Below are 26,854 nucleotides of genomic sequence, written 5' to 3'. Positions count from 1 at the left end.
CTTTATATTATTACAGGGTTCCCCTTTTACTTTTCTGGCTAACCTTGTAAGAACTACAGTTCCCAAGGGTAGAAAGGATATTTCTATTGCTTCTACATTGTTAGGTGAAAACCAGCACCTCCCAGGTTAAGTGACGTACTGGGGAGATGCAATGTGTATCACCGGTTAGCCGGTCAAGTGGCACAGCGAGTAGAGCGCTCGCTTTGACATCAGTGCAGAGCCTGCGAACGCAGGTTCGAATCCCGGCAGCGCCAAACTCAGCGTTTCATCCTTCCGAGGTCGATAAATGAGCACCACACACCGTGGGTAATAATAAGCAGCGCTCAGATACCTAAGGGTTCGTAGCGCTATATAAATGCCAAATTATTATTATTATTATTTACCTGTCTCACTAGCACTTTAACAATTCTGTTACAGGGATAAGCTTACCTTAAAGGGCTGGTGGCAGTGAACCTTTTTACAAATTCAGTCCAGCTGCGGTAAATGCACCCATGGGTGCACATTTTATCAAAATGGCCCGTCTCCTTTTTTCGCCATTTCTGCACTTGTCCCTTCTTGGTCTTTTCCCCTGCCCTCCAGGGCGGGAAATTCCTTTGTGTGTTTTTAAAAAAAAAAAATCTTAGGTGGAAGACCTCGGTGAAGCCTGCCCAGGCTCCAGAGTGTCTGTGAAGGCAGGAAGCGAGGGAGGAGTCAAACTCTGCAGTCCTTTATCGTCCCAGTTCAAACTGGGAGACTGGCTGTCCTGAAGGCACTGGCAATCTCTCTCCCCCCATCCACCCCCCGCCTACCCCAAGTTTAAATGGGGCACGTCTGTTTGATTGGCCGGGTTCCTGCATAAGTCCGGTCCTGGAAGCTGAAGAGGAAGACATCACTGGGCCGGAATACGAAGAGGAAGATGAAGAAAATGCGGCTTAGGCGAGCATGCTGTGTAACCGGAGAGCCTTCGGTTAGCCTTCCTTCTAAGCGACCAGGAGACTCCAAAAAAGGATGTCCTCGACCCAGAGCCTGGGGGAATCCACTAGACTCAAGAAGACGTGCATTTTGAGCCATACCACGTGCTGTGACCTTGCAGGGCTGCAATACCCTGGGACTTCGAACCATTGTGCGGGGCACGGCCTTCCGAATTACGAAAGCTGAAACTTTGGTGGCATCCTGCTGGACCTCCAGAGACGTTATGCCAGTCCTTGAAGTCCCCTCACAAGCGTACTGGATCAGATTAGCAAAGAGAATCTTACCAGCGATATTCAGTCTTCTCGTTCCTGGAAAGGGCGCCAAAACCACATAGGTGCATCTAGCCACGAATAAACTCTTGCCTGGAGCTTTCCCCCGCTGATCCTTGCTGCAAAATCCCTTCCAAAGTCCTGTCTACCGTCGTCATGACAAAGGAACACATCGACCGTTTTTCTTTGGCTACAGACCTTGAAGTCTTCCCTGCTGCAACTCTTCTTCCGTGCTGAGGTACTATGTTGGCTTGCCTATTTACTTACCTTACGCCTTTGTGGTTACTGTGTAAATTTGGGTTGTTTCTTGTGATTGGGAGTCCTCTCATCCAGTTCACCCAGGCCCACCGCTGGAATCCGCCTAGGGTGTCTACAGAAGTCCCTGGACCCTTTTAACCTCTTGGAATAGTTAACTGTTGGAACTGTCTTCCTTGGGCACTCTGACTTTTGCTACTTCTGTGCCTTTCTGAGCTGTCTGTTTTATATGAGACCTAGTGCCCCCTTTCTGCCTCTTAGAACACCCATGCTCCAAGAATAACGGACAGACTTTCTAAGGATTTGGCCAGTTGCCTAGAAAACAGCAAGTGTTTAAAAGTGTACTTACTTGTAAATTACTTGGTTGGGAACTGTAACTCAGAGTGAGCAGTTAAAAAATGTTCTTACCTTGTATGTGTGTTGTGCCATTCTGAAAATTATATGTAAGGTTATTTTACTAGCCTGTGAATTGGTTGTGCCTCTTGCCAAAAGTAATGCTTTTGGCCTCACTTAACTATTTCTTCCAGAATACTAGTGTGTAAGTTCACCAACTGGGTTTTGCTTCCTCTGACCTGCTGTATAGCCTTTCTAAACTAAGCCTTGGGTTTTACCTATCTGGAATAACATTGAGTCATTCTTAAAGTCTAACATTGGGTTTTGCTTTCCATGGTCTGTTTTATGCAGATGCTAAAATAGTCTTGGTTATACCTACATTTAAGTTGCTGATTGCTCCTTTAAAAAGTATATGGGTTTTACTTAACTTGGTCTGCCTTGGGCCATTCTAATATAAGTTAGAACGTTATTGCTTACATTAGTCTCTGTCCCACTTATCCGAGAAGCAACTGTGATAGTATATTGCAACCTTAGGTTTTACCTGCCTAGAATAGCAGTGTGCCATTCTTTAAAAAGTGTTTTAGGTTTAGCTGACTATGGTCTACCTGGTGCAATCCTAAATTAGTGCGAAACGTTCTTGCATACATTGGTCTGTTCCACTGTGCTGAAAAGCGACTGTAATTGTCGATTATACCAACATGTCTTACTCTCCTAGTATAACTGTGTGTTCTCCTGAATGTGGTATAGGTTTCTACTGTTCCTTGAATTTGTGTTCCACTCTTCAGAAAATTATATTTGCAGGTTGGTTCACAAAGTGATTCCTTAACTGAGTGTCACTGCACAAAAGCCAGGGTCTACTACCCTGTATTACTTAAAAGTAATCAAAAAGTAACTTACGGTTTTGCTCCCCATGAATAGGTGTGGTCTATACTAAATGTGTTTGATAAGGTCTGATTTGCCTAGAAATACTGTTCGTTTTCTAAACAAGCGTTATGCTTGTATTTATAATAAACCTTTATTTCTTATAATACTTATGGTTGTCAGTGTTTCTGTTGACCCCTTGGTATCCTAAAAGTTCTTTGTACCTTCCTACAGCCCTCTTTCCCTCCTGAGATAAGGCTGGCTGCTCTACCTATGCTACCATATACTCAGGTGGTACAGCTTTATACTAAGAGTGGAGTATTGTACTGTCTCAGTTGAATGGTTTTGCTAAGCCCTTAGTCGGACGTCAGAAAACCGGTCTTAACACTTCACGATGCAACCCAGTCTCTGGATTCTTGGTCATGGTGACAAAAGTTAGGACACTTGACGGGGAAATAGCAGCAGTTGAGAGGAAAGGCTCCCAGCAGAGGGTTCTTCTGTGCTTATTGTGGCTCTGTGGATTTGGCACCCTTTTCAAGGTACCAGATGTAGAAAGGTTGGCGTCTGATAGATTTGCCTCGCTATCTCGGTCCAGCACTCTGGTGAGGGGGCTTCAAGGAGTGGAATCTTGCATCTAGAGGTCCAGCAGGAGTCCACTGAAGTTTCAGCGGAATTCATTCACAGGAAGAGGTTGCACACCACTCAGCCTCAAAGTCCCAGGTATTGGCAGTTTGCAGCCCAGAAAGGTCACAGCTCCTCGTGAGATGGCTCGAAATACAGGTCGTCTTAAGACTGATTGGTCCCACCAGTCTAAGAGTCGGAGTCATTGTCTTCAGGACGCCTCTGTCGCATGGAAGAAGGGGTCAGCACAGGCAGCGGTTACACAGCAGGCATCTAGGGTTGCTGGAAGTCGCTACAGCAGTCTTCTCTTCATCAGATCTTCTGTTCCAGTGGTAGACTGGTCTTCAGCTCCTAGATCCAGGCCAGATATACAGGAACCCACATGCAACCTCTGCAAACTCTCTCAGCAGTTTACACAAAGGGGCGTGTGGCTGTCCAGTCAGGACCGCCAGCCCCCCAGTAGGAACTGACTTCTCTCAGGCACACCAGAAGACAAAGGTGAGCAGAGTTTCAAACTCCTCCCTCACTTCGTGCGTGCACAGACACGCTGGAGCCTCTATGGGTTACACGAAGGGTTCCTCCCAAAGACAAAAGAACCAGGACCTCCTCCACCCAGGACGGCAGAAGGCGGACAAAGAAAGAACAAGCACACCAAAAATGGCGGAAAAAAGAAAGAAGCCACCTTTCTAGCCGAATGGTAACCATTCTGTCCATTACTGCGACTGATTTGACATCATGTGAGTAAAAATCACACAAGTGAAGTATGTCCACTGCCACCGGCATTAATAGTAAGCTTGTTATTGTAACAAATTCTACAGGAACAGTGAGAAAGGGAATAACCTGCATCTCCCCAGCACTTCAGATTAAGTGGTGTGTGCTGGTCTCACTATATAAATGTAAAGGGAATGAAAATCACTCTTTACCTTCAAGAACATTAGTTCTGCAAAGTAAGTCAAGAGAGACTAAAAGGGGAAACCCATGGGGCAACCCAACCACACTGCACAGAAAGGGCTGTGTGCTGCAATAATGAAATGAAGATGCCCAAAAACTTATAGAAAAGGATAGATTCAAAAATAAACTATGGAGAGACAGCACCATGACACCCATATAAACCATAAATGAAAGGGTGAGTGTGGGGAGAAAGGTTCCCACTCACTCTGGAACATGGAAGAAGAATCCACAAGTCCAGCAAAAAGTGCTGGGAGTCTCTCAGTGGAGGGAGATTTAGCATAGACATGAAAATCTAACCTAATATAGCGCACGCATTAGCATTAGATGGGGCCTATCATGAGTAATGGGAAAGCAAATTAATCTTGAACAGGACTGAGCAACTACTGGTGGAATTTCTTAAAACGGTAGTCTTGTGTATACAAATGGCTGTGATTAAAACAAAATGGCCTGGTAATATTCAGGGGAGAAATTGCAGATTAGTTTGTACTATTTAATCAAACCCCTTAACTGAACACTGTCAAGTGAATTCATGTTTAGGCAAGTCTGACTTCCACAGATTATCGTTTTCTAGTCTACATTCTTGACCAGTTTACCTCCCTTGATTAACTGACACAGGAACATGGCGCAACGAAATCTTGGAAAAGACATGGGTAAGACACCTGACTTCTATAAAGCCTCTGAGAACACTTTGGCTGCACACTTGCTTGCCCTCAACACATTTTGTTGAGGAATAGGTAGTTTCTCGCACACTGAGGAATCCATTTATTGTGCTTATTCCCAAACTGGAAAAGAGTCCACAGAAGAATGCAACAACCAGTCAATATCCTTTATTTACATCTATAGTAAGGTATACTCCAGTGTCCTTCAGAGGTAGTTTGCCAGGGCTATCCTGACATTCTTGCATTCTCACCAGTCGGGCTTCCTTGGCGGTTTGCATTTTCCTGGACAGTAAAATGTTGATATGCCATGTTATTCTTAACGCTCAGTCCTCCAGTATTAAGAATCAACATATTGCCTTGGACACAGGGAATGACTTCAAACAGGTGCTGTGCACCTTCGCTGAGCACTCCCTCCTTTTCTTTGATTGTGTCTGTCTTCTCAGACATGGATTACTTGTTTGCCTTTCCAAAGATGATCAAAAAGTGTGGACCCTTGTGCTTCATTTTAATCAATTTCTGACCACTGGTTTTTAATGCTCTGGTCCTCACAAGGTGACATTTCGATGACTGGTTCTGGTAGTCCGGTGGCATGTCTGGTGCATCTGAAGCTGATCTTCAACCAAAGATAGCTGGTGTGCCACTGGGGATGCTCCTGTTCAAGAGAACTGCCATAGCTGTGTAGCGTCCTGTTTTTTGCAAGATTCAGCTCCTGTTTTAGGGGATTCAGAATGCATCAAGCAGAGGTAGTTCAGGAAGGGGGTGGACTGTGTTTAATGGACAGGTGTTACTTTTTGTTTTCTTGTTTGTTGTAGCTTTTTCTTTAGTTCGGGTAGCAAGCGCTCTGTTTCAGTCAGGTGCTTTTGCTCTGTGTCCCGTGCTTCTGCCTCGTCATCTCGATTCCTTGTAGGCATGGTTTTATCAAGGCGTTCTGGGAACAGGGCTATGCTGGAGGGTCTGTGATTTGACTTTCCCAGACAGACAAAGGGAAGGGGTTTCCAGTAATGACTTCCTTCCAGTCTATAGAGATCCAATTTCCGCAAATGACAGCATAACTTTACGTCAGACCAGTCATTGGAAGAGTGCTGGGACCACCAGAGCCTACTAACGATTCCTCTTCACATAGGCATTTTTGTGCTGTTTGCTAAGTTTATATAGGGGTCTCGGAGCCAAGGGGTAACATGACTTCAAGTCACAGGATTGCAGTACTTCAGCCATGTGGTTCCCATCCAATCACTGGTTTGCTGACTTTCACAGACTTCCTCCAGAGATTTCACTTCAATGTGGGTTCAGAGTTCAAACAAGTCCTGTCTGATTTTGGCAACTGCAGCTCTCTCTGAGGCTTTGGCCAATGCGTGGCAATACATGTAATCCTGCTCTCTCTTAGGAACGGTTTGCCGTTGGATTTACACATTTTCTGATATCCCCGGTTTAATGCAGAATGTACCCCACTAGAATCGTACCAGCCAGCCCAAGACCCCAGACTATTAAACTGTTCAAGCACCAAGCAGTAAACCATCACAACTAGCTGCACAAGAAGAGCGGAACCAGGAAACTGGGTGCCTTGCAGCACCAGTACCCTCGCAGACATTTTGGTCCCTCATGGAGCATAGTTGGGCCCCAAACAAGGACTAATTGCACAAAAGTTGTGTAGGCCATACAGAAATAAACAAGAAAAATAATGGCCTTGTACCAGATACATACCATGGAACTATCAGTATTACAGGGGTATGGAGGGTGAGTCGGGATTGCTTGCAGTGCTCTAAATTGGGTGGTTTATAACAAGATATTGTGAAACTGCTACTATTTAGTCAGTAACCTGTACTATTAAGGGCGCGTTTGCTACAGGTGATTTTCCCCTCTCGCAAATGTTTCATTGGAAAAACCTTAATGAGACATACATGTTCATGAAGGTAGTGTGTACCTGTTTGCAGCAATTTAAAGTGTGCAGATTTATCTCTGCCCGAACTGTACAGTGATGTGGCACAGTGTCTTATGCACTAAATAGATGGCATTTAAAGAGAGGCTTGCAGCAGTTGTGCGGTTTTCTTTTCGATAATGCAAATATGTGCATTTTAACATAACATTGATTTGTAATAATGTTGAACATGGCATAGAGTGCTTCTTAAAATAGTGAAGACAAGCGCATGGCTTTCAATGTTTTTTAAATGTTTAGATCTTCCTCTGAATGTACGATTAATTTGATCTTTTTCTCTCCTTAACAGTACATGAAGAAGCTCCATATACAGGAAAGGGCTGTTGAAGAGGTTAAACTTGCAATAAAGCCCTTTTACCAAAGCAGAGAGATCACCAAGGATGAATACAAGGACATTCTTCGAAAGGCTGTTTCTAAGGTTGGAATATTTATATAAAGCGATTTTATGTGCCCTTTACAGAATTATCCATTTCAAAGTCCCATTGCGCCACAAATTCAGAAAGGGCTCTCCCTATCCCGGTCTCCCCACCCACCTCCGTTTCCCGCTCTGTACTTTGCAGGGGATAGCGCTGGAACCCATGTTCTGGCCCCTCCCCCCAGTTCCACTTCATTATAGTGGGACACCCCCAGAAACACACCACTCCACTCACTACAACTCCTCCCAACTCTCACTATGTAGGCTAACAAGCACATCATTGTCTGACTACTGTAGGAAAATAAGACTGCTATAGAACCACATTTGCTTCTCAGTTCATTTTGCTGTTCTTTGGAGAAAGGATTCCGGGATGCCAGGCGTTGCCATTTTCTTTTTTTGCTAAAAGGTGTTTTTTGAAACATTTGCTCTACTTCACCTGTTTACTGAGACACCATGCTGCCTGTTCTTGACAAGCATACTTTCTGCATTGTGAAACGGCCTTAATGTCGGAGTAGTAGCTTATGATTTCTGCTTGCATCATGCTATTTGGAGTTTAACGAGAGGGGTGGTCATGATTGTTGAGGTATAGGACCACCCTCTGTATTGGAGGCTTTGCCAATGTTTTCCTCACACCTAACTTCACCCATAGTCTCTCCCGTGTCAGAAATGCTTTTGCAGTTTGTGCCAAGGAAACGCCACTCCAGTGTTTCATTGGAAGGGGTAGAAATCGTATGAACATCCCTGCTGGTTCACATCAAAGAGCTACAACTGAGGAGGCACCATCATAGAAGCTCTGGGTCGGTTTGGAGCATATATTTTACATCCTTTAGTAGTGAAGCCCCATAATGCTCACACCAAAAAAAATACAACCCACTTGAGGCGTTGGGGGGGAGACCCAGCACACCTCTTGCAAGGGGAACAAGGTTAATTCTCAAAAGTCAAGTACACAAAAGCAATGCACTCTGCTGCTGTGGAGAGCTCTAACGAAACTAACATGGACGTCTGCTTATAAGGGTGAAAAGCGTCACAACTGATGTATATCACATAGTAGGGTACAAATCGAATTGGCAATTTAGTGTGCGACTCGTACCATGCCCTTTCAGCGGCCTAATGTCCACATGGTACAACAGACATTGGCACATCGGCTACATTCAAGGTCATGGTATCTTTACAAACCCCAACTCGATCCCAGACACATCAGCGCCGTTCCAGGCCTTCCCACCCTGAAAGTTAAATTTGTTGCTTTCACTCCCTCGCACCTCAAATAACAGAGGCCTTCTATATTCTGTGGGTGTTTGAACAGTTTTATGGTCCGAGGTCTTGGGCTGGCTGGTATTCTGGAATGTTAGGGTCTTGGAATGGGGTATCTGGTCACTATTACTTAGGGTTTGGGACAAACTACGTAGGAGGCTCGTGCCCTCCTTTTCGGGTGGAGGCATTGCTCCAATACAACTATGTGGGGTTTGTCCAGGTCATCTGTTTGTACTGCACTATCTTTTGTACCATGAGGTGACCCATGTAAGCCAATTGAAACTATCATCATCATTGCACTGCTAGGCATTGCTTTAGCACAGAACCGAAGTCCCATCTGGCAGGTGCAGGAAAAAGGGTGTCGAGCCAGTGACTTTCTTGGATGCCAGCTTCTGTTTGCAAGTGCTGAGGGTGTGCAGGGCCCCCTATTATGTTGGTGAGGGACCCGTTGTCTGCATCATTAGGACGCACGCAGTTGCTGCAAGAATCGCCAATCTTCTTTCAAACACCTCCTTCCATGGCCGTGAGGCGGTCCAGCACATGGTGGTTCTGCAACGTCATCATTCGGATCGCTCGCCTCTCTAGCTTGACAGTGTTTAGGCCTTGTTCAGTGTCATTGGCCAGCTGTATCACTTCCCAGCACACAATCTGAAGCCATTTGGTGTTACCGGCTGCATGCACTCCTGGTAGCAATAATGATGCAAAACGAAGTTTCCTTCTTGCTGTATAGTCTATATGGATCTTGTGTTTCTTTGAGCATCTGTGAGGAATCTTGGGGAAGATAGTTGGAACTTCTCCGCAATTTTTCTTTCTTGTTTTCTGGCAGGCTACAGAATATAGGCTGCTGTGGCAAAACTGTGGTGGGGACATTTGACACTGGTGCTGGTGTTGGGGCTGACAAACCACCTGTTCCCACTATCAAGTGCTCTTCAGGGACCAATAGGAGTGCGGAGTGCAATGAGGCCAGCGAGCAGGTACCCCTCCATAGTGGTGGGAGGTGCAGAAATGCCTGCTGGCCGCACACCCAGTAGTTATCCATCACGGCCGCTGTCCCTTTCTTGAGGTCTGGGATGTATGTCTTGCTGCACCTGCTGTTGGTCCCCACAAAGATGTTCCCTTTGTTGGAAAAACATAGTTCTGGGTTTTTCATTGTCTCGATCCATGCGAGTTTTGCGACATGCTCATTCCAGTACACTCTGTATACCGCATTCACCGTCTCCAGCATGGGATCTTTCATGGTCACTTCGGTCACTTTAACCTAGTGTTTTCCTATGGAAAACTTCGACATTTTAGTGTCCTACCAACGTCCTTTTTGGGTGCTTTAGTCCCCACCAATAGGACGTAGGCTATAAATAGCCCCGCCCCTCTGCTTCCATTCTGATTTCAACCGTCTACAAACTGTTGGGATCACCTTGTGTTTATTGTTTTTGCAGGTGCGTGTGCTGTTTGCCAATTGAGATGGCTTCTGGGGCTCCGAAGAAGTCCCTGTTCCAGCCGTGTGTGACTTGTGGGTTGAAGAAAGTGTATGAGGGTGACGGGCATATGGATTGCCTCTACTGCTTTTACACCCATCACTCAGCAGACTCTGCGAGATTTGTAAAGGTTTTTTGCAAAAGACTCTTAAAGGCCGTAATCGGCGGTTGGTTTGTTTGGCTTAATGAGGGCACCTACCCGGCCTCGGACTTGGGGTCGGTCTGGAGCCTGTCCTCTGAGCGGCCTGTACAGTCAGCGGATCATCACCGAGCAGCGTCGGCCGAGCCTCCGGCTAAGACACCTCGTCCTGCTCCTGTGTCAGAGGTGGGCAAGAGTGGCAGATCCTCTTAGACTAAGCAGCTGTCGAAGGGCGCTTCGTTGTCCAAGCATGGTCGGTCGGACCATTCCCAAGGGTCTGGTGGTAGGCCCGAGAAGTTGGCGTTGCAGAAGAAGGCCAAGAAGGACTCGTCGTCAAAGCACTCCTCTTCAGGGGACCATCACAGGTCGTCCTCTAGCAGGGAGTCCTCTAAGCGCCGGTCCAGCGCTGCCAAGAAGTCTGGGGTCTCCTGGGAAATCTACACCGCAGGTGGCGGTTCCGACGACATCCTCGTCGACGGGGGTTTCGTCGTCGACGGTTGCTCTTCCCTCTACGGTTCTGTCATCGACGGTTGTCATTGGCTCTGCTGACGACAGTGTTTGATAAAGGCCCAATGCTTTTCTCGTCATCGAGGATGGACACAGAAGGATTGTTGCCGACGAGTGGGGCTTGGTAGTCTTCCGCCTTTGACTCGCTTATGCCTGACACCATTCTACATCAGGAGACGGCAGCTTTTTCAGTGTCCTCTGAGGTGGATGATGACCGGCAACCGGTGTTGGGGCCGTTGACCTTGGCACTGCAGAGTGTTGGACCTTCGACGTCGGTGGGTGTGTGCGCTGATCCTGCTAGTTACCCACTGGTGAACCCGCAGTCTATTATGTCGCTCCAGGTTCTGTCCACACTACAATCATTGTTAGGCCAGCTGGATGCGAGGTTGCCCCCTCTGAATGTGTTCCGGTGGGGCCTGTCATGGACATTGCTGGTGTACCTCCGCATTCATCTGCTACGGCTGGGTTGCCGGTGCCGCTGCCGGTGAGAGAAGATCGTCTACGTTCGTACCCTCAGGAGGATGGACTGCTGGATTCTGAGTCGGTGTGCCTCGGGAAACCATGTCTACTGGTTCATCGTTGCAGACGACGGACGATGCATGGGTTACGGGCAGGGAGGTGGAACAGCCTCGGAGGCCGGCGCAGCCTTCCCCTCCTGATGATGTTGGGGCATTCCACGCCATGATGGCTAAGGCATGCGTGGAATTTGGGCTGACACCTGAGGAAGAGCAGAAGGAGTGCTTCCTGTTCGATCACATGGGCAAGAGACGGAAAGCTGTATTCTCTGTGCCTATTCTGGACCACGTGTGGCAGGAGGGCCTGCGCATGATGCGGCATCCCTTTTCAGAACCGGCTGTCAAAGGTAGATTGGAGAAAAAGTTCAATGCCCCGGAATCTACCCCAAAGTGCTTAGTGTCGCAGCCCACTCCTGAGTCTGTGGTGTTGGCAGCCGCCAGCTGTAAGGCCTGGAGTCAGCCCAAGTGTTACTCCTCTGGACAGTGAAGCCAGGGGATAGGATGCCTTCTTGGAAGAAGGTTTTGACTGTTGGGGCGACGATGGTGAAAGCGGCCGATTCCTTAGCGATCATGGCATGCTATGATCGTGAGATGTGGCATCGGCTAGCACCTATTTTGGAACGTCTGCCGGAGGAGCACAGCAAGACCGCCATGCTCTTGGTCTGTAAAGGGGAGGAAGCTTCCAATCACAGTATTAATATTGCCGTTGACCTAGCAGTCTGGCTTTAAGCAGATTAACAATGGGGGTAGTGCTGCGTCGCCAAGCCTGGCTTAAGTGCACGGACTTTCTACCGAGGTGCATTATAAGGTTATCGACATGCCCTGTGAGGGTGAGCATCTACTGGGGGGCAGGGTGGCGATGCACGTGGACGAGTGGTGCATGATTACGTCGGATCGTTGGGTGTTGGACATGGTGCGTCTGGGCCACTCGCTGAAGTTCAAGTGCTACCTGGTTTCCATCCCACCGGTGTATGCCTTACAACCACACCTTCAAATCCTGCAGCAGGAGGTAGTTCCTATGCTACAGAAAGGGGCTATAGAATTGGTTCTGGTAGCAGAGCGAGAACAAGGGGTTTATTCCCACTACTTTATAGTGAAGAAACCCAATGGCAAGTGGCGTCCCATACTGTATCTTCAGGCATTGAACAAGACTCTGCCACGCCTGAAGTTCAAGATGCTCACTCTTCATAAAGTCATCCGGTCGGTACAGCTGAACGAGTTTCTGGCGTCTTTGGATTTACAGGACGCATACTTCCACATTCACATGCGTCGACAGCACCGCAGGTTTCTGCGGACCAGTGGGCTCAGAGTCGCAGCTCTTGGTCAGACAGGTTGGTGATCAACGGCACGCTGGTTGAAGCTCTTCGCTGGTGGCAGTGCTCGGACAATCTGGTTCGGGGCATGCCGTTGCTGGAGCCGGAGTTCCAATTTACGATTGTGGCGGATGCCTCTCAGACGGAATGGGGGAGGCGCATCTCAGCAGCTCATAAGTTCAAGGCCTGTGGTCTCGGGTGGAGTCTCGGTTCCACATAAATATGCTTGAGTTGAGAGCGGTTCATTGGGCCCCTCAAATCGTTTCTGCCGCGCATACACGGTTTGGTGGTGAGGGTGTTGACAGACCATACCACCACAATGTTTTATCTCTGGAAACGGGGGGGAGACGACACGCATTCCAGGGTGCTGTTGAAGGAAGCACATGAATCATTGGGCTCTGTTGCACGACATTGGCATTGTGGCTTTTCATCTGCCGGGAGTGTTGAATGTGCAGGCAGATGCGCTCAGCAGGGATGTAGGTCATCTGCACGAATGGCAGCTGAAGGAGCAACAGGTGTCCATGATCTTCAGGAAATGGGGCTATCACCCGTTGGATCTCTTTACAACGATGGAGCACAAACAGTGCAGGGTGTCCGCCAGCAGGTGGGCTCACCCAGAGTGTCTTGGGGATGCGTTCTCGTTCCCGTGGACAGGCCGGTACGCTTATGCATTTCCTCCGTTTCCGCTCATTTGACAGACTCTCCAGTGGATTCGGAGATACCCATGCCATGTGATTCTGGTGGCTCCGTTCTGGGCCATGCAGCCGTGGTTCTCGGATCTCCTTCACCTGTCGGTGGTGGAGCAGATTCGGTTGGAAGCGATGCCGGACCTTCTGTCTCAGGACAAGGGCGCTGTGTGGCACCCCCATCCAGGATCTCAGCCTGACGGCTTGGCTCCGGACTACTCAGTTTGGCCTGCTAAGGCTTTCCAGTGACTGTCGCCGAATTTGACGCGGCAAGAGCACCGCCCCGAATGTCTCCTATGCATGTAAATGGAAAAGGTTTTGTTTGTGGTGTAAGGGCCAGCCAGGGGTGGACCCTTTGAACATTTCCCTTGAACAAGTTCTCCCCAACCTGTTGCAGTTGGCGGAAAGGGGCTTGGCATTATCCTCCATAAAGGTACACTTGGTAGCAATTTCTAGATTTACTCTGAGGCAACATGCGGCTCCTCTGTTTAGTGATTACCTAATCAAGCATTTCTTGAAGGGATTGTTTCGTACTTTTCCTCCGATCAAGAAGTTTGTGCCGGTGTGGTGCCTTAATTTGGTACTTTTGGGTCTCATGAGACCGCCTTTTCAGCCGCTGTCGACGACTCCTTTGCAGTTTGTCATGAAAGGTGGCTTTTCTGGTGGCCATTACTTCGGCCAGAAGGATATCAGAGTTGCACGCATTGGTTGTGGACCGACCATAATTGAGGTTCTTGAAGGACAAGGTTGTGTTGGCTACCAATCCGCACTTTATCCATAAAGTGCCAACGACATTTCAGACTCTTCCATTGTTTTGACCTCGTTTTTTGCTTCAGCATCCACGCCTGCAGAACGGCCTCTGCATTCGCTGGACGTAACGAGGGCGTTGAAGTTTTATTTGAATCATACTCATGATTTCAGAAAATCTAAACATCTATTTGTGGCTTATGGGCCGTCCATCAAGGGACGGCAATCTCCAAACAAGGACTGTCTTGTTGGGTGTCCACTCTCGTTCTGCCACACTAAAGCTGGGAAGCCTTTGGGTAGGACTCAGAAGGCACACTCTATGACGTCTACAGCTTCGTCAGCGGCATTTTGGTCGGGGATTCCGCTGGTGGACATTTGCCAGGCGGTGTCCTGGGTGGTGCTGCATACCTTTAACCAGCATTAGATGATGTGCAGGTGGTACGGGCGGTCCTGCAACGCCTGTTTCAATAAGGTAAGCCCTTCGGCTTCAGAGTGTTTATTTTTGAACTTGATCACTGGATGGGTTTATTCGTCTCATGTATGTGATTCTGTTTCTGTATTGGTTTGCCTTTACACTCCACCATGCATGATTGCTACTGCTATGTAAGCTATTCACAGCATGTGAATCCATGAAAGATCCAATGCTGGAGAAGGGAGTAGTTTCTTACATGTAGTTCCATTTCTCTAGTGTTGGTATCTTTCATGGATTCAAATGCGCCCTCCGGCCGCCCCTGCAGGCAAACCTGGTTCGGGTTCCCTTTACTTTGGAGGTTAAAATCTGAAGGGAAGCCGTGGTGGCGGGGCTACTTATAGCGTACGTCCTATTGGGGGGGACTAAAGCACCCAAAAAGTACGTTAATAGGACACTAAAGTGTCAAAGTGTTCATTAGGAAAACGCTGGGTTAAAGTGACCGAGGTTCCCAGCCTGACGTCGGGGATTATTCACAGCATGTGAATCCATGAAAGATACCAACGCTGGAGAAATGGAGTTACAGATAAGAAACTACTCCCTTTTGCATCACTTCTCTGAATCCTGTGAGTCCTCCTGCCATGCAGCTCATTGTAGTTTATTGTCATCTGTGTGTCACAGATTGCTCACCTTCCAGCTCTAGATAAGGTCTCTGTAAGCACTGTGTACTTCTGGGGTATCGGCACACAGCGACACGTCTGGGTTAATCATCAAAAGTTATACGCTCTGTGCTTGAAAATGCTTTGTAGCCTACATAATGTTGGATAGACCAAACATTGGGCCTCCAAGAGAGGAATCTCTTGTGGCATTAATACCCTGGGGGCTCCAGACGTGTGTTTATATAAAGGAACAGATGTAGCACCACCTATTATCCCCCTTTTTGCCCACTGAGCACATGTCTGCGTACCAACTATTTCTTAACTCTGGATGGTACACATCTATCACATCTGTATTTATCAAATGTAGCTATTGGGTGTCTTCTGAACTGTTTGGAAGCAGTAATGTGTGAAAAATTTCACCTTGAAGTAATGTTGGAAAACCCCATGGGAAAAAATGGCATGACCAATTCAGTGAACCTGCTCATTGTTTCTCTGGTTTGAACAAAAGATGCATTGATTTCATCCGTTATTCCATGTGATGTAGGCATAATAGTACTATTAGAATATAATGGGGACTGTTTGGCAGCAAAATTGACAATATTGGCATTAGTAACATTCTGCTGTCCCCATCCTCTTTTATGACCTCCCCATATAAAATGACCCCCTAAATAAATCCCCAATATAAACATTGATAGAGCAAATAATCCAGGAACACAATGCATAACATACATGTACGTGGATGAAAATGTAGTTACCTTAGGGTGGTAATTTGTCTGCAAATTGTGCTCTTGTCCACGTTAATTTTTTTATACACAAGAAAAATAGAAGGGGAAGAGAACAAAAGAGAGAGAAAAGGAGAGAAAGGAGTACAAACTGTACTTGGTGGTGTTTATAAACTGGTTCCAAGAAATCAACAAATGAAAATACTGGTGCCAACGGCCACAAATAGTTGCACTTATATCTACAGACCGTATTTTGGGTACTTCAATGAATGTGTGCTATAACCAGTTTAGCAGTTATACAATCTGTGCGGGGGTGAGACATTGGGTGATTTGCGGGCGTCTGAAAGGTGTATCCAATACCGCAGCACCCTTACCGCCAGGGGAGTAGCATAGACAAACGGTGAATGGACTGTTGAACCTAGGCTCGTTCCACCGGCGGACAACACTTCTGACATAAGCAAGTCTCTGGGGAGCAGCTGAAGGTAGTTGCAGCGCTGGGTGTCTCTTCAGATTGTGGTGGTGCAATCTGTTGAGAAATAAATTGTATTGCTTTTGGTAAGGCAAAAAGGTAGTCCTTGAGCTCGTCCCCAGAACAGACACAGCCCCGTGAGCACCTGATGCTTTCCTTATAGGCGATAAGGGCATGTGCGTTCTACATCCAATTACCACCTTATGTGGCGATAAATGATCCTTGCAGGGCTGGATGCATAAACTAAACTGTGCCAGAGGCAAACTGTGCACTCTATTTGTCTTTAATGTGGTGCACAATTTGGACAATTTCCCCTTCAACAGACTGTTGACCCTCTCCACAATCCCGTTTTCCTGGGGGTGGTAAATTGTGCACATCCGATTCTTGAGGCCCAGTAATGCTGTTCTCTTTAACCAGCTCATTCAAAAAGTGAGTGCTGTTGTCGGATCTTAAGACATTGCACACTCCCCATCGAGAAAAGATCTGCCTGACCAAAACCTTTAGCAGCACATTTAGCATCTGGATGTGCACAAGGACCTGCCTCAACCCATCAGCAGAAGGAACACACCACCACTATTAGGTAACGATAGCAAATACACCTTGTACCCCCCCCCATATCCGTGTAATCGATATGCAACTTGCAGAATGTGGCAGGGCAAGGTACCTCAGATTGTTCTCAAAGTATGTCCAGTGCTGGAAGACTGGCACGTAGTATATTTAATCACCATTTTTGACACACTCCTGCAGATTTGGGATGAACCAGTCCTGTATATCTGCCCGATATGTTTTGGACACGTGACGGATGGGCAGCGGGTCGAAAGCGACCAGTAGCAACTCCTGCTGTATGACCACTTTGCCTGTAATTTCCTGCCGCCACATCACATTTTTTCGGGAACTGCTTGGATCCTATTTTCACCCACAGATCCTTTTCCTCCTCAGGGGCCAGTCCCTGTAGTTCTATAATTTGAGCAAGTGGCTGTGCATTATAGGATTCTGGTCTTGTGCTATTACAGGTTATTCTGGAACATTGGGTACAGGGAGATATGCTGTCTGGCCGCCGTGTTCGCGACGGCGTTGCCTAGTGAGACCTCATCTAGGTCATTGGTATGTGCCGTGCATTTTACCAATGCCGCCATGGAAGGCTGTGAACGTGCGTTTAGTAATTTATCTAGTAATGCGGCATGCTGTACTGGGGATCAGCCCTCCTAAACCCCCTCTACTTCCACCATGCTAAGCCGAGTGCACCGTGGTGGTGACCTAGGTGGAGTCAGACTAGACAGTAACACACTATCCCTGGGACGTTAGGAGTGCCTCATTGAGCGCTCGGGTCTGCTGCTTGGGCTGAAAAATGCATAGCAATCTCTTTTGTACAGTCACTTCGTACTCTGTTCACAAGGCAAACTGCCGCACCAGTGTGCCTCAGGCCTGTCCTGTGGGGAGGTCCATGGACGCTGACACGTTAATGAAGAGTACTTCAACCGCCAACCTCCCTGTTGGCTGTCCTTTGCTTCGGGAATGTCCTCTCCCTCTAAAGTCAGTGTCATGCATTGCAAGTGCTTCGCCAGTGCACATTTTAGTGAGAAACGTGGTAGGGTTTACAGTCTTGCACCTTACTTTGTGTATATGTAGACTGGACAAGATGACCTTGTATGCCCGTTGTGTGGCCAATGTAGATTTTGATCACTCGAGGATGGAAAACACTGCATGCTCCAGGTACAGCGTTACTGAAATCCCCATGACAATTGTGGAGCTTTTCTCAATTGCAAGTGCCTGTTCGCAAGGGAACTGGCCCTGCATCACTGAATCTAGTACTCCACTGTAATAGGCCAATGGCTTGTGGCCCATTTTCTGTGCGAGTATTGCAGTCGTCATGTGGCCATTCCATTGGGAAAAGAAATGGAATTCTTGGGTGTAATCAGGGGTTGCTAGTACTGGTGTGGGGCAAATCACTTCCTTCAGGTCATTGAAACTGGTAAGCATGTCCTCTGTCCACACAATCCTTTTGTCTGTTTTTGTGCCTCTTTAAGACCTTGAAGTAGGCGTCTGGTATAGGCAGCGTAGTCGAGAATCCAAGCCCTGCAATAGTTACAGACCCAGGAACGTTTACATGTCGAACTGTCCTGGGCTGCGGGGCACACGCACTGATACAGCGTGCTCTTTTATAATAATTTTCCATTAACAGAGATCAGCTGTCCCGGATAAAGTACTTTTTGGAGGCAGTACTGTAATTTAGCCTTGTCTACTTTGTACCCCTTTTATGCTAATAGATGCAAGAGGGTGTTCGAGTCACTTCTGCTCTGCTGTTCACTGCCGCTGCACACTAGCCGACCTCCACATACTGAATGATGGTACTAGGACATGGATGTTCCCCAAAACAGCATGTAATGTTCTATTAACGATGCTGGGGGATTCACATTACCAGTGTGCCAGTCTTGTGTATTTGAAGCGCATTACGCTATGCGTAAATGCAGTGAGATATTGAGAGTCTGGGTGCAGGGGCATGGAGAAGAAAGCGTTCTTCAAATCCACCTGTCATGGTGCGTGCTCCAAAACCACTGGAGCTGTTGGGCCCATCCCAGTCCCCGCCAACCAGAAGGACTTGGCAGGCCCCAAGTTAGTGCCCCAGAGTCTCATAGACTCAGTCCCGGCGCTGTTGGCGCCAGGCTCATGAAATAGGCTGAACTTGTGGAACTATTTAAACTGCCTGTGAGGCTGTCTTCTGTTTTAATCCAGGGTGTGGCAGAGGGACTATTTTTCCTGAGAGACAGGGTGTGGTAAAGGGACTACTTTACCTGGAACTACTTACAAGGCTATATAAGCCACACCCTGCAAGCAGAACACGCTTCGCGTTATTCTGCACTCCTGCAACGTAACGCTCACCGTGTCTGCTCTGCCATCGAGCTTCTTCAGCCATGCCCGTTGGTGCTTTCCATCCATCGGTGCCTGGAACAAGACAAGGAGAAGAACAGGAGTTAAGACGGCGACAAGCCCTTACCTGCAATTCCGGCCATCGGTCTCATCTCCGGCTGGTTCTCTGATCGCTGCCCCTGTTGGAAAAGGACTCCCACGCAGATTCCGATACTGATCTGGGATTCTGCTTCCTCCGGGTTTCTTCGGAGCGGTTCTTCCAATCTTCATCTTGGGGCCGCGCTGCGCCTGCAAAAGGGGAACAGAAAAATAGCAGGTTAGTCGCGCACCATACAAACAAACATTTACTCTGTCATCCGGCGCCACTCATTCGCACCTATACTCAGCTGGGGGCAACCAGCTCAACATCCGAGGAGGGCCGAATCTTCTCCCGGACGACGCACAAAACTGCACCTGTAAGAAAGACAAACATGTTTAAAGCCTTGGGACAGTGAGCATCTATACCAAGCTGTTATTGAGATAGAGGCTCACCTGATTATCCAAGCGTTCGAAAAAGCAGCAACAGCACTCTGGAACAGTGAAGTAACTGCGCCCCGACAAAGACTGAGCCTACTGCGCCCCTGCTGAAGTGATAAGCAGGATGGAGCGACAACCTCACCAAACTCATAGGTGAGTAGAAGAGGAGTTGGGCACCAGGAGGTGGCAGGTAATGGGGCCAATCCAAACCACTCCTAGTTAACTTCTTGTTTCAACATTACAGGCTAACGCCTTCTGGGGAGATAACAAGGGAGAGGACACCGCTATACCATCAAAACTACACCAGTGCAGTTCCCGGTCATACGACTACGTGCTACTCCCCCGTGGAGACCAGGTGAACACTATGAAATGTGTTGAGTATTTGGAGATTCTGTAGAAAATGGTTGCAGGGCTAGGCACCACAGGAAATTCTGCCTGTACAATGTCATTTAGGGAACGGGGATCCTGAATCATTTTCCAATTCCCTTTTTGCCTTTTTTATTGGGTATATGGCCGTGTTGCATGGGGAGGTGGAGGGCACAATGATTGCCTTATTGTGTAGTGCAGTAATTGGGTCTCGTATGCCTCCCTCTGCTTCTGTCATGATCTCTGCTTCCAAAAGATCAGGACTTGCCCGGCTCCCTTGGAAGCAGACCCAAAACCCCGGTTCCGAGTGCCAGCCAGTCCCAATTGGGACCTTTTGGACCCTGTCCTGGCGCCAGTGGCACCAGGCTCATAAAGATGCCCAGTCCCAGCGCTGGAAGCGCCGGGCTCATAATGCTTGGGTGGACTTACCTGCAGCAGACCATGCTGCTTACTTACCTGCCAGTTGAGCCCCTGATCCTCTTCTGTTTGGGACTACTTTTCCTGTTGGGTGGGGCAGGAGCCACTCCCTAGGTTCAGAACGCAGGAACTCTTTTCTCACCTAGGCGAGGCTGTGGAAGGAGACGTCTAAGCACTACAGGAGGCTATTTAAACCACACCCGATGGATGAATCTTGCTTTGCGTTATTCTGCATTCTCTGCAGCAGAACGCTCATCGTGTCTTCTGCTTCTGATCCTGGGCCTAAGGGAACAAAGGCTTACCATCCTTGAATCCAGTCTTCAGCAGCACCTGTAAAGACAAAGAACAGGTTAGCACTACGGTCTTCAGCGGCAGCGCATCTCCTACATGTTCCATCGGCTGTCACCAACGCCTCGCGCTGCATTCCGGCATCTGAAAGACAAAGGCTTACCTACTCTTCGCATGCTCCGGAGGTCTTCGCACTGCATTCCGGCATCTGAAAGACAAAAGCTTACCAGCTCTTTGCACGCTCCGGAGGCCTTCGGCGCTGCAGCCTGCATCTGAAAGACAAAAGAAGGTGCGTTTAAAGACATTGGGCAACTTTATTACTCACGTGCCATTACTCCTTCCCACGCCGAATCCAGTGGGTATTCCAGCACCCTTCAGCTTCTCTAAAGCTCCGAACTTGTACCTGCAAGATAAAAGGGACAGTTAGTGCGCATCGTGAAGCAGGCTACAAGCGCTTACTTACGTGCTTCCAGGCGCTTCTATTCCTCACGCGGGTTCGATCCTCAACTCTCATCAGCCCGCCATCCGCCATCGCCGGAACCCTGCAAAACAAGAGATATCATTACAAAAGACTTTTAAGACATTTGAAGTGCCCAGAACTTACCGTTCGTGCAGTTAACGACGGACAGCAGTCCTCTGAGGTCAAGAGGCCTGCACCCTTATCCAGTGAAGAAACTGGTTACGGCACCCTGCCCCGAGGCAGATGGAGAGCTCGGCGTTCACTTACCTAAGACATCTTACTCTTCGAGTCAGACATACAGTGCACAGAGGTCCAGCTCAAAGAGCCAACCGTGTGTTACACATCACCTTTGAAGATACGGCATTCACCCAGTCAGGACCGGCGCCTCTGCGGGAATCAGGTGAGCGTTACAGCTTCAAATGATGGGGTATTTTGCTTTACTCGAGCCGTACAGCAATTTGCTTGAGTGTTGTTCTTACGTTTGTCATTCCCTGCAAGAGCCCTACATCTTGGGCGCTAGTTGTCCATAGTTGCTCGGGGATCTGCGCTAGTTCTTTGTTAGTAAATGTGGGCAAGGCAACAAGGCCCATCAAAGAACATTGCACTTCACGATATTGCACCATAATTTCACACGGAATGCAGGTAGCCAGCACTATCTCCCCATCAACCCGGTCCTCAAACAGCTCTCCATCGATACACCACACAGTGCACTACTTACCCCCATCTGAATCATTTCCGATGACAATCCTTTATTCGCAGATACCACTGGGCCCTTGCAAATCCAATGAAAGTATTGTCCCTGCTACAAGCTCTGGGGTCACAAACAAGCCTTAAAATTAAATCAGATGTTACTCGCCAACATGCTTTACCAACTTTGGGCACTGCGACAAGTACAACTATGATCCCTTACAAAAACATATCGGGGTCAACCGGAATGCCACGAACCACCACCTCCTCTCCCCTCGCGTGCATTATCATGGCTCTCATTGTGCACATTCCTGGAGTGGCACACACTATCCCCCTGTCTGTGAAGGAGTTGGGCACAGTCACTTTACTCAGGTGGTCACGCCTGAGCAAATTTACTGGGGAGATTTCCTAATATAGTAAAGGTGTACGCACCACTTTCCTCTCTTATTTTGATTGCTACCCCATCTGTGTATGGAACAGTAGCGACAGCCCCAGAGAAGCCCTGCGTATCAAGAGTCTCACCTGATAGTGGGAAGTTTCCCTCACTGGTGCATGATTTAGTGGCACCTGTGTCGACCATATAGATTGTTTAGCTATCTCAGCCCCCACCAAGTGTTCCTAGTTAGCGTGTGTAGTGTGAGAAACCTGAAGTTGTCTCACCCGCTTGTCCCCGGGTATCTGTCATCCAGGTGGCCAGGACACACCATTGCTTTTGAATCCAGTTCCTGGGGGTGGACCACCTTGGTGTGGGGTCTTCACGGAGTGGGACACCGGATGGTGAGACACGGTATCCCCTTCCATGTAACCTCTTTAGGATACTTTGGATCTCAATCCCTTTTCCCAACACAAACACTTCTTCACAGACAGCTCACTACAAGAGAAAACGGTTAACACCTGAGCCATATACCTTACCTGTCCCAATACAATGATCAGGCAATTACTAACCATTGCACACACCTGACTTACGTTGCACTTCCCCACACGGATAAAAGGCAGATCACAAGTGCACATTCTGAGCAAGGCATGACGATGCAGCAGTTCCACGATGGCAGTTTAATGCAAGGCAAAAGACGGCAAAACAAGAGAGGAACGTAAGGAGGGAACTGCCCTTGACCTTTTCAACGAAAGGCTGTTACTTTCATGAGCCTTCGAGAATAGTAGATGTAAGGCCAGGAATGAAGGCTTAAGTATCCTGCATTGTGTCAGAGGTACCCGGGGCTCTCCCACGTTGATAGTCAAGGTGGGTAGAAAGGTTTGCCGCTGTGGTACTGTCCTTGGCTCCTACAACAAAGCAGCGCCAGTGAAGTCGGCACAGCCAGTGAGTTGGGGAGACTGAAACCAGATCAGTCTGTGTTGAAGGCAAGGTTGCAAGTGGCAACATTGTATAGTGAAGGGTGAATAGAACAGTGTATGAAGTGTATGTGGCAAGCGACGCAAACGGAATTAAACAGCAGATGAGTGAGTGAACTTTGAAACCAAGATACAATACCCTAGAGAGCGGTCCGGCACCACATGGGTGCTCGTTCAAAATTCTGCTAGGTATCCAACTGAAAGGTGGCAAATGTTAAAAGAAAAAATTGTGAAATCGAAGTGGTCCTGTAACGGGTCAAGCCAAACCCTGTGCACATTCGAAAGTCTTAGATGGCAAGAGTTTAAAGAAAGTTGATGAGTTGCATTGGACATTGATTTTGGTCTGAGCACGGTGTAGGGAGACTAATTGAATTTTGTGTTTAAAAGGGGGATCCAAGGTGAATAACATTGTGTTAAAAGGATCTGACCTGGCTGAGGGAAATCCGGGGTGAATAGTGAATCGCCTGAGAAATTGAGTACTTGTGAAAATCTGAAAGAGGAAAATAACTGGTTTGTTGCATCAGACCCTCTAAAAGAAGAGACTTCGAAAGATAAAGAGACTTGGGCATGAAAGGCCCTGATGCTAATGTTTGAACTGCACCCTCGTACTAGAGAAGCCAGAGACTGTGCTAAGCTAGAGAGTACTGCCTTGTCCCGTGCAGAAAACGTGAGGAATGGAGGCCAACGGCCTGAATAGCCTGACATATTGTTTATTGGACACTTCTTTCTTTTGCATAACATGGTTTCCCACAGTATTTATATTTAGAGTTAAGGATTGGCAATAGGTTTATTAGTATGGGCCCTTTTATTTTGACGAGACACCACTAGGACTGTTATTTGATTGTCATAACTTGTTCCCATCTGTAGATTTAGGATTAGATGGGCATTTTTCAAACCCTTTTTTTAAAACTCAATAAACACCCTTGAACTGTGGTCACTTGCTTGTCTATTGTTACCATGCCTTCGTTACAGTAGTAATGGACAGGACTGGGCACGCAAGAGCTTTCTGTGGGCTGTCCTGGTCAGGATATGCATTTTATAACTGGGAACGTTTCCTCCCATCACACTGAGCACCCTGTACAGGGCCACTGTCCTGTTTGGAAATGTTGGTTGTAGGCATGGGTCCCTCTATATGATTGCTCTTCTGGGGTCGCTTGCACTTGGGCGTTGGGCGGGGCAGACAGCTGTGCTTGTGGGGGGCGGTGGAGGTTAGTTGTGTGTATGCCTAGTGGATTTCGTATGGGATGGACGTGACAATCGGGCAAGAATTGAACTGGCTGATGTTGCTGCATTGGTCCCGCAGGGCGTAAAGATTGTATTCTGTTCCTGCATCTCTTGCAAAGTGACCTCACTTCCCGCACGTCCAATGTTGTGCTAGCCCCCCCCTCATGCTCTCCCAACCCCATACCTCCGAACCCTCCTCTGCCCCCTCTGAACCCTCCTCTTTCCCGCTGATGACCTCCTTGGTACCACTCTGAGTTGTTGCAAACTGCTGTCCAATTGTCCTTGTCCCCGTCCTGGCCGGAACGCTCTGCGCTTCCCTCCGGGTTGCTGCCTGCTCTGCGGAGTCAGTCTGTGTCACCACCGTTAATGCCCCTTCAACTGCTATCATAGCGAATTTCTTTTGTACCAGTTTCGCTTCCTCAGCCTGCAGTCTCTGTGCCTTATCCTTCTCAATATCTAATTTTGTTTACAATGGTGAATAAATAGTCTGTATTTCGGCTCACCCTCTGTCTACCTTGATACCCACCGTTTTCACGTGCTTTCTGTACCTTTTTGGGTAATCCCCCTTTTGATCACAAAATAGAAAAGAGGAACTGATCATTCCCACTGGCCTCCCATCTCTTCTCACTTTCAAAATGTACTGTGCGGGGTCTTCATCAACCTCCATGGTATATTGCATGATGGACTGCAAGTCTGGCATATCGGGTATGTTCGCCACACAACTACCCACACCTGTTCTCTGTTAAAGGGTGCCCTGTCATGCGCATCATCTAGTTTGGCTCTGGGATATCCAGCCTTAACCCATGCCAGAGCTAATGGGATCGCCGCTGTGTGCTTTTGAAATGTGTATATCCGTTTTCCCAGAACCCGAAGTAAGAGGCAGGAACACCTTTTATTTAAGTCATTCTTGTCCATCTGGGCACAGGGCACATACTGTGCCGTTAGATATCGAGAAAATAGAACAGTAAATGACAGGTCTGTTGAGTAACAAAACATTAAATATCAATAGAACCACAATTGCAACAATCATGAAGCCTAAATTAACAAGCATTTCCAGTTTAGTGACTCTGTTAATATACAGAGACTTAAAGTCTCGACATGTTTCAGTTTGTGGGTGTCACATATACAGAACGGTTCATTTATTGACTGTTGCAGGCAGTGAATAACCACTGTGCATTTTCCTTATTAAATACTTGAACACAAGCCCTTTTATAGGCTTCATGATTGTTGTATTACTATGTTATGAAGTTTTTTTAATATTTATAATGTGCGCCAGACCCGGGGGTATAAGGGCGCAGAAGGCACAAGACGGTTGTTCAGCTTAGGTTACATTGCTGTAAAGTAACATACATTATATACACATTAAGGCATTAAGGGTTGTTCAGCTTCAGTTACATTGCTGTAGAGTAGCATACATTATATACACAAGGCAGGTTACATCAAGAAAGCAAATATATACAGTGTATACAGATAGGGCAAGTAGTTTCTAAATGTGGTGAGGCGTCAAATGTCATTTTCCTTAATCCAGTTGATAAGGTTGGACCTAAAGCGAAGATAGGGTAGGTCTTCTCTTGATGTCCGCGGCAGCGAGTTCCAGTATTGGGCAGCTTTGACCGGAAAACTGCTACCACCAGTCTTTATGCGATTAAATCTAGGCACTAGTAGGTGGTTGGCGTTAGCTGCTCTCGACGGGCGATTGGAAGATTGTCCTGAGAATCTGGTATTGTGGGGCAGCGTGGTGTAGGCATTTGTCAGGGATGCTGTTTTGAGAAGAATTTTCTTTTGTCGAAAGCCAGTTGTTGGATCTTCTGAGGTCGGATATGTGGGCTTTCTTGGGGATGCTTAGGGCTGACCTCAGAGCATTATTTTCAAGAATATGGATCTTATTGATGTATTTATTACTCCCCACATATAAAGCATTACAATAATCCAGTTTGGATAAGACAAGGGCTCTTGCTAAGGTAATGCAGTTATTAGGCGAAAGGAAAGGCTTGGCTGCTCTTATTAGCTTGCAGGTGTGTGGGAAATAACCTTCAGGAGACAGGTAGGTGCTGAAAATTATATTTATTCCAACTGGATAAAGGGTCCTTAACAAATCAAAACATAATGTCCTCTGGTTCACTTCACCAGTATTTGATCCCTTCAGAATATGGTGAGGCAGTCCTCAAGCTTATCTATATCGTGGTGTCTGGATAGGCCCACCACTCTGGTCTTCGTTCCTCCTCTTCGTCCCTCCTCTTCGTCCCTTCCCTGAAAAATGAGAGAACCCCGTCAGTTTCATTTGGCGGGCTTTTATGGGCTACCTTAGCATCAAGCCCCCACCAATCGCCATCAGCCCTGACCAGCCGACATCCTATTGGCTGCTGCCGTGTTGACCCGCCTCCCATAAAGGCTGCCGTGCCTGCATGATCCCATCCAGTCCGCGGGGAACTGCTGAGGCAATCATGTGACCCAAAACATGGTCGCGTTGGGTATGGGTGGGCCTTGACTCCAGGCGTCTTCCAGCCGCGATCTGCGGCACGCTGAAGGGCTGGTCGCCCC

General features: G+C 47.7%; 1 protein-coding gene across 4 annotated transcripts in view; it reads left to right on the top strand.

The window, feature by feature from the left end:
- PHRF1 (PHD and ring finger domains 1) overlaps positions 1-26,854 on the top strand; it is a 1,334,933-nt gene that overhangs the window by 1,226,418 nt on the left and 81,661 nt on the right. For all 4 annotated transcript variants that reach the window (XM_069624056.1, XM_069624055.1, XM_069624053.1 and 1 more), the window contains one exon: positions 7,123-7,251. In XM_069624056.1, the coding sequence (XP_069480157.1) occupies positions 7,123-7,251 (129 nt within the window). The remainder of the gene's footprint in view (positions 1-7,122; positions 7,252-26,854) is intronic.

This window comes from Ambystoma mexicanum, chromosome 11, assembly GCF_040938575.1.
Source record: "Ambystoma mexicanum isolate Mex_15411 chromosome 11, UKY_AmexF1_1, whole genome shotgun sequence".
NCBI lineage: Eukaryota > Metazoa > Chordata > Amphibia > Caudata > Ambystomatidae > Ambystoma > Ambystoma mexicanum.
Note: the sequence above shows the minus strand (reverse complement) of the source record. Positions and strands in the feature narration are given on the sequence as shown.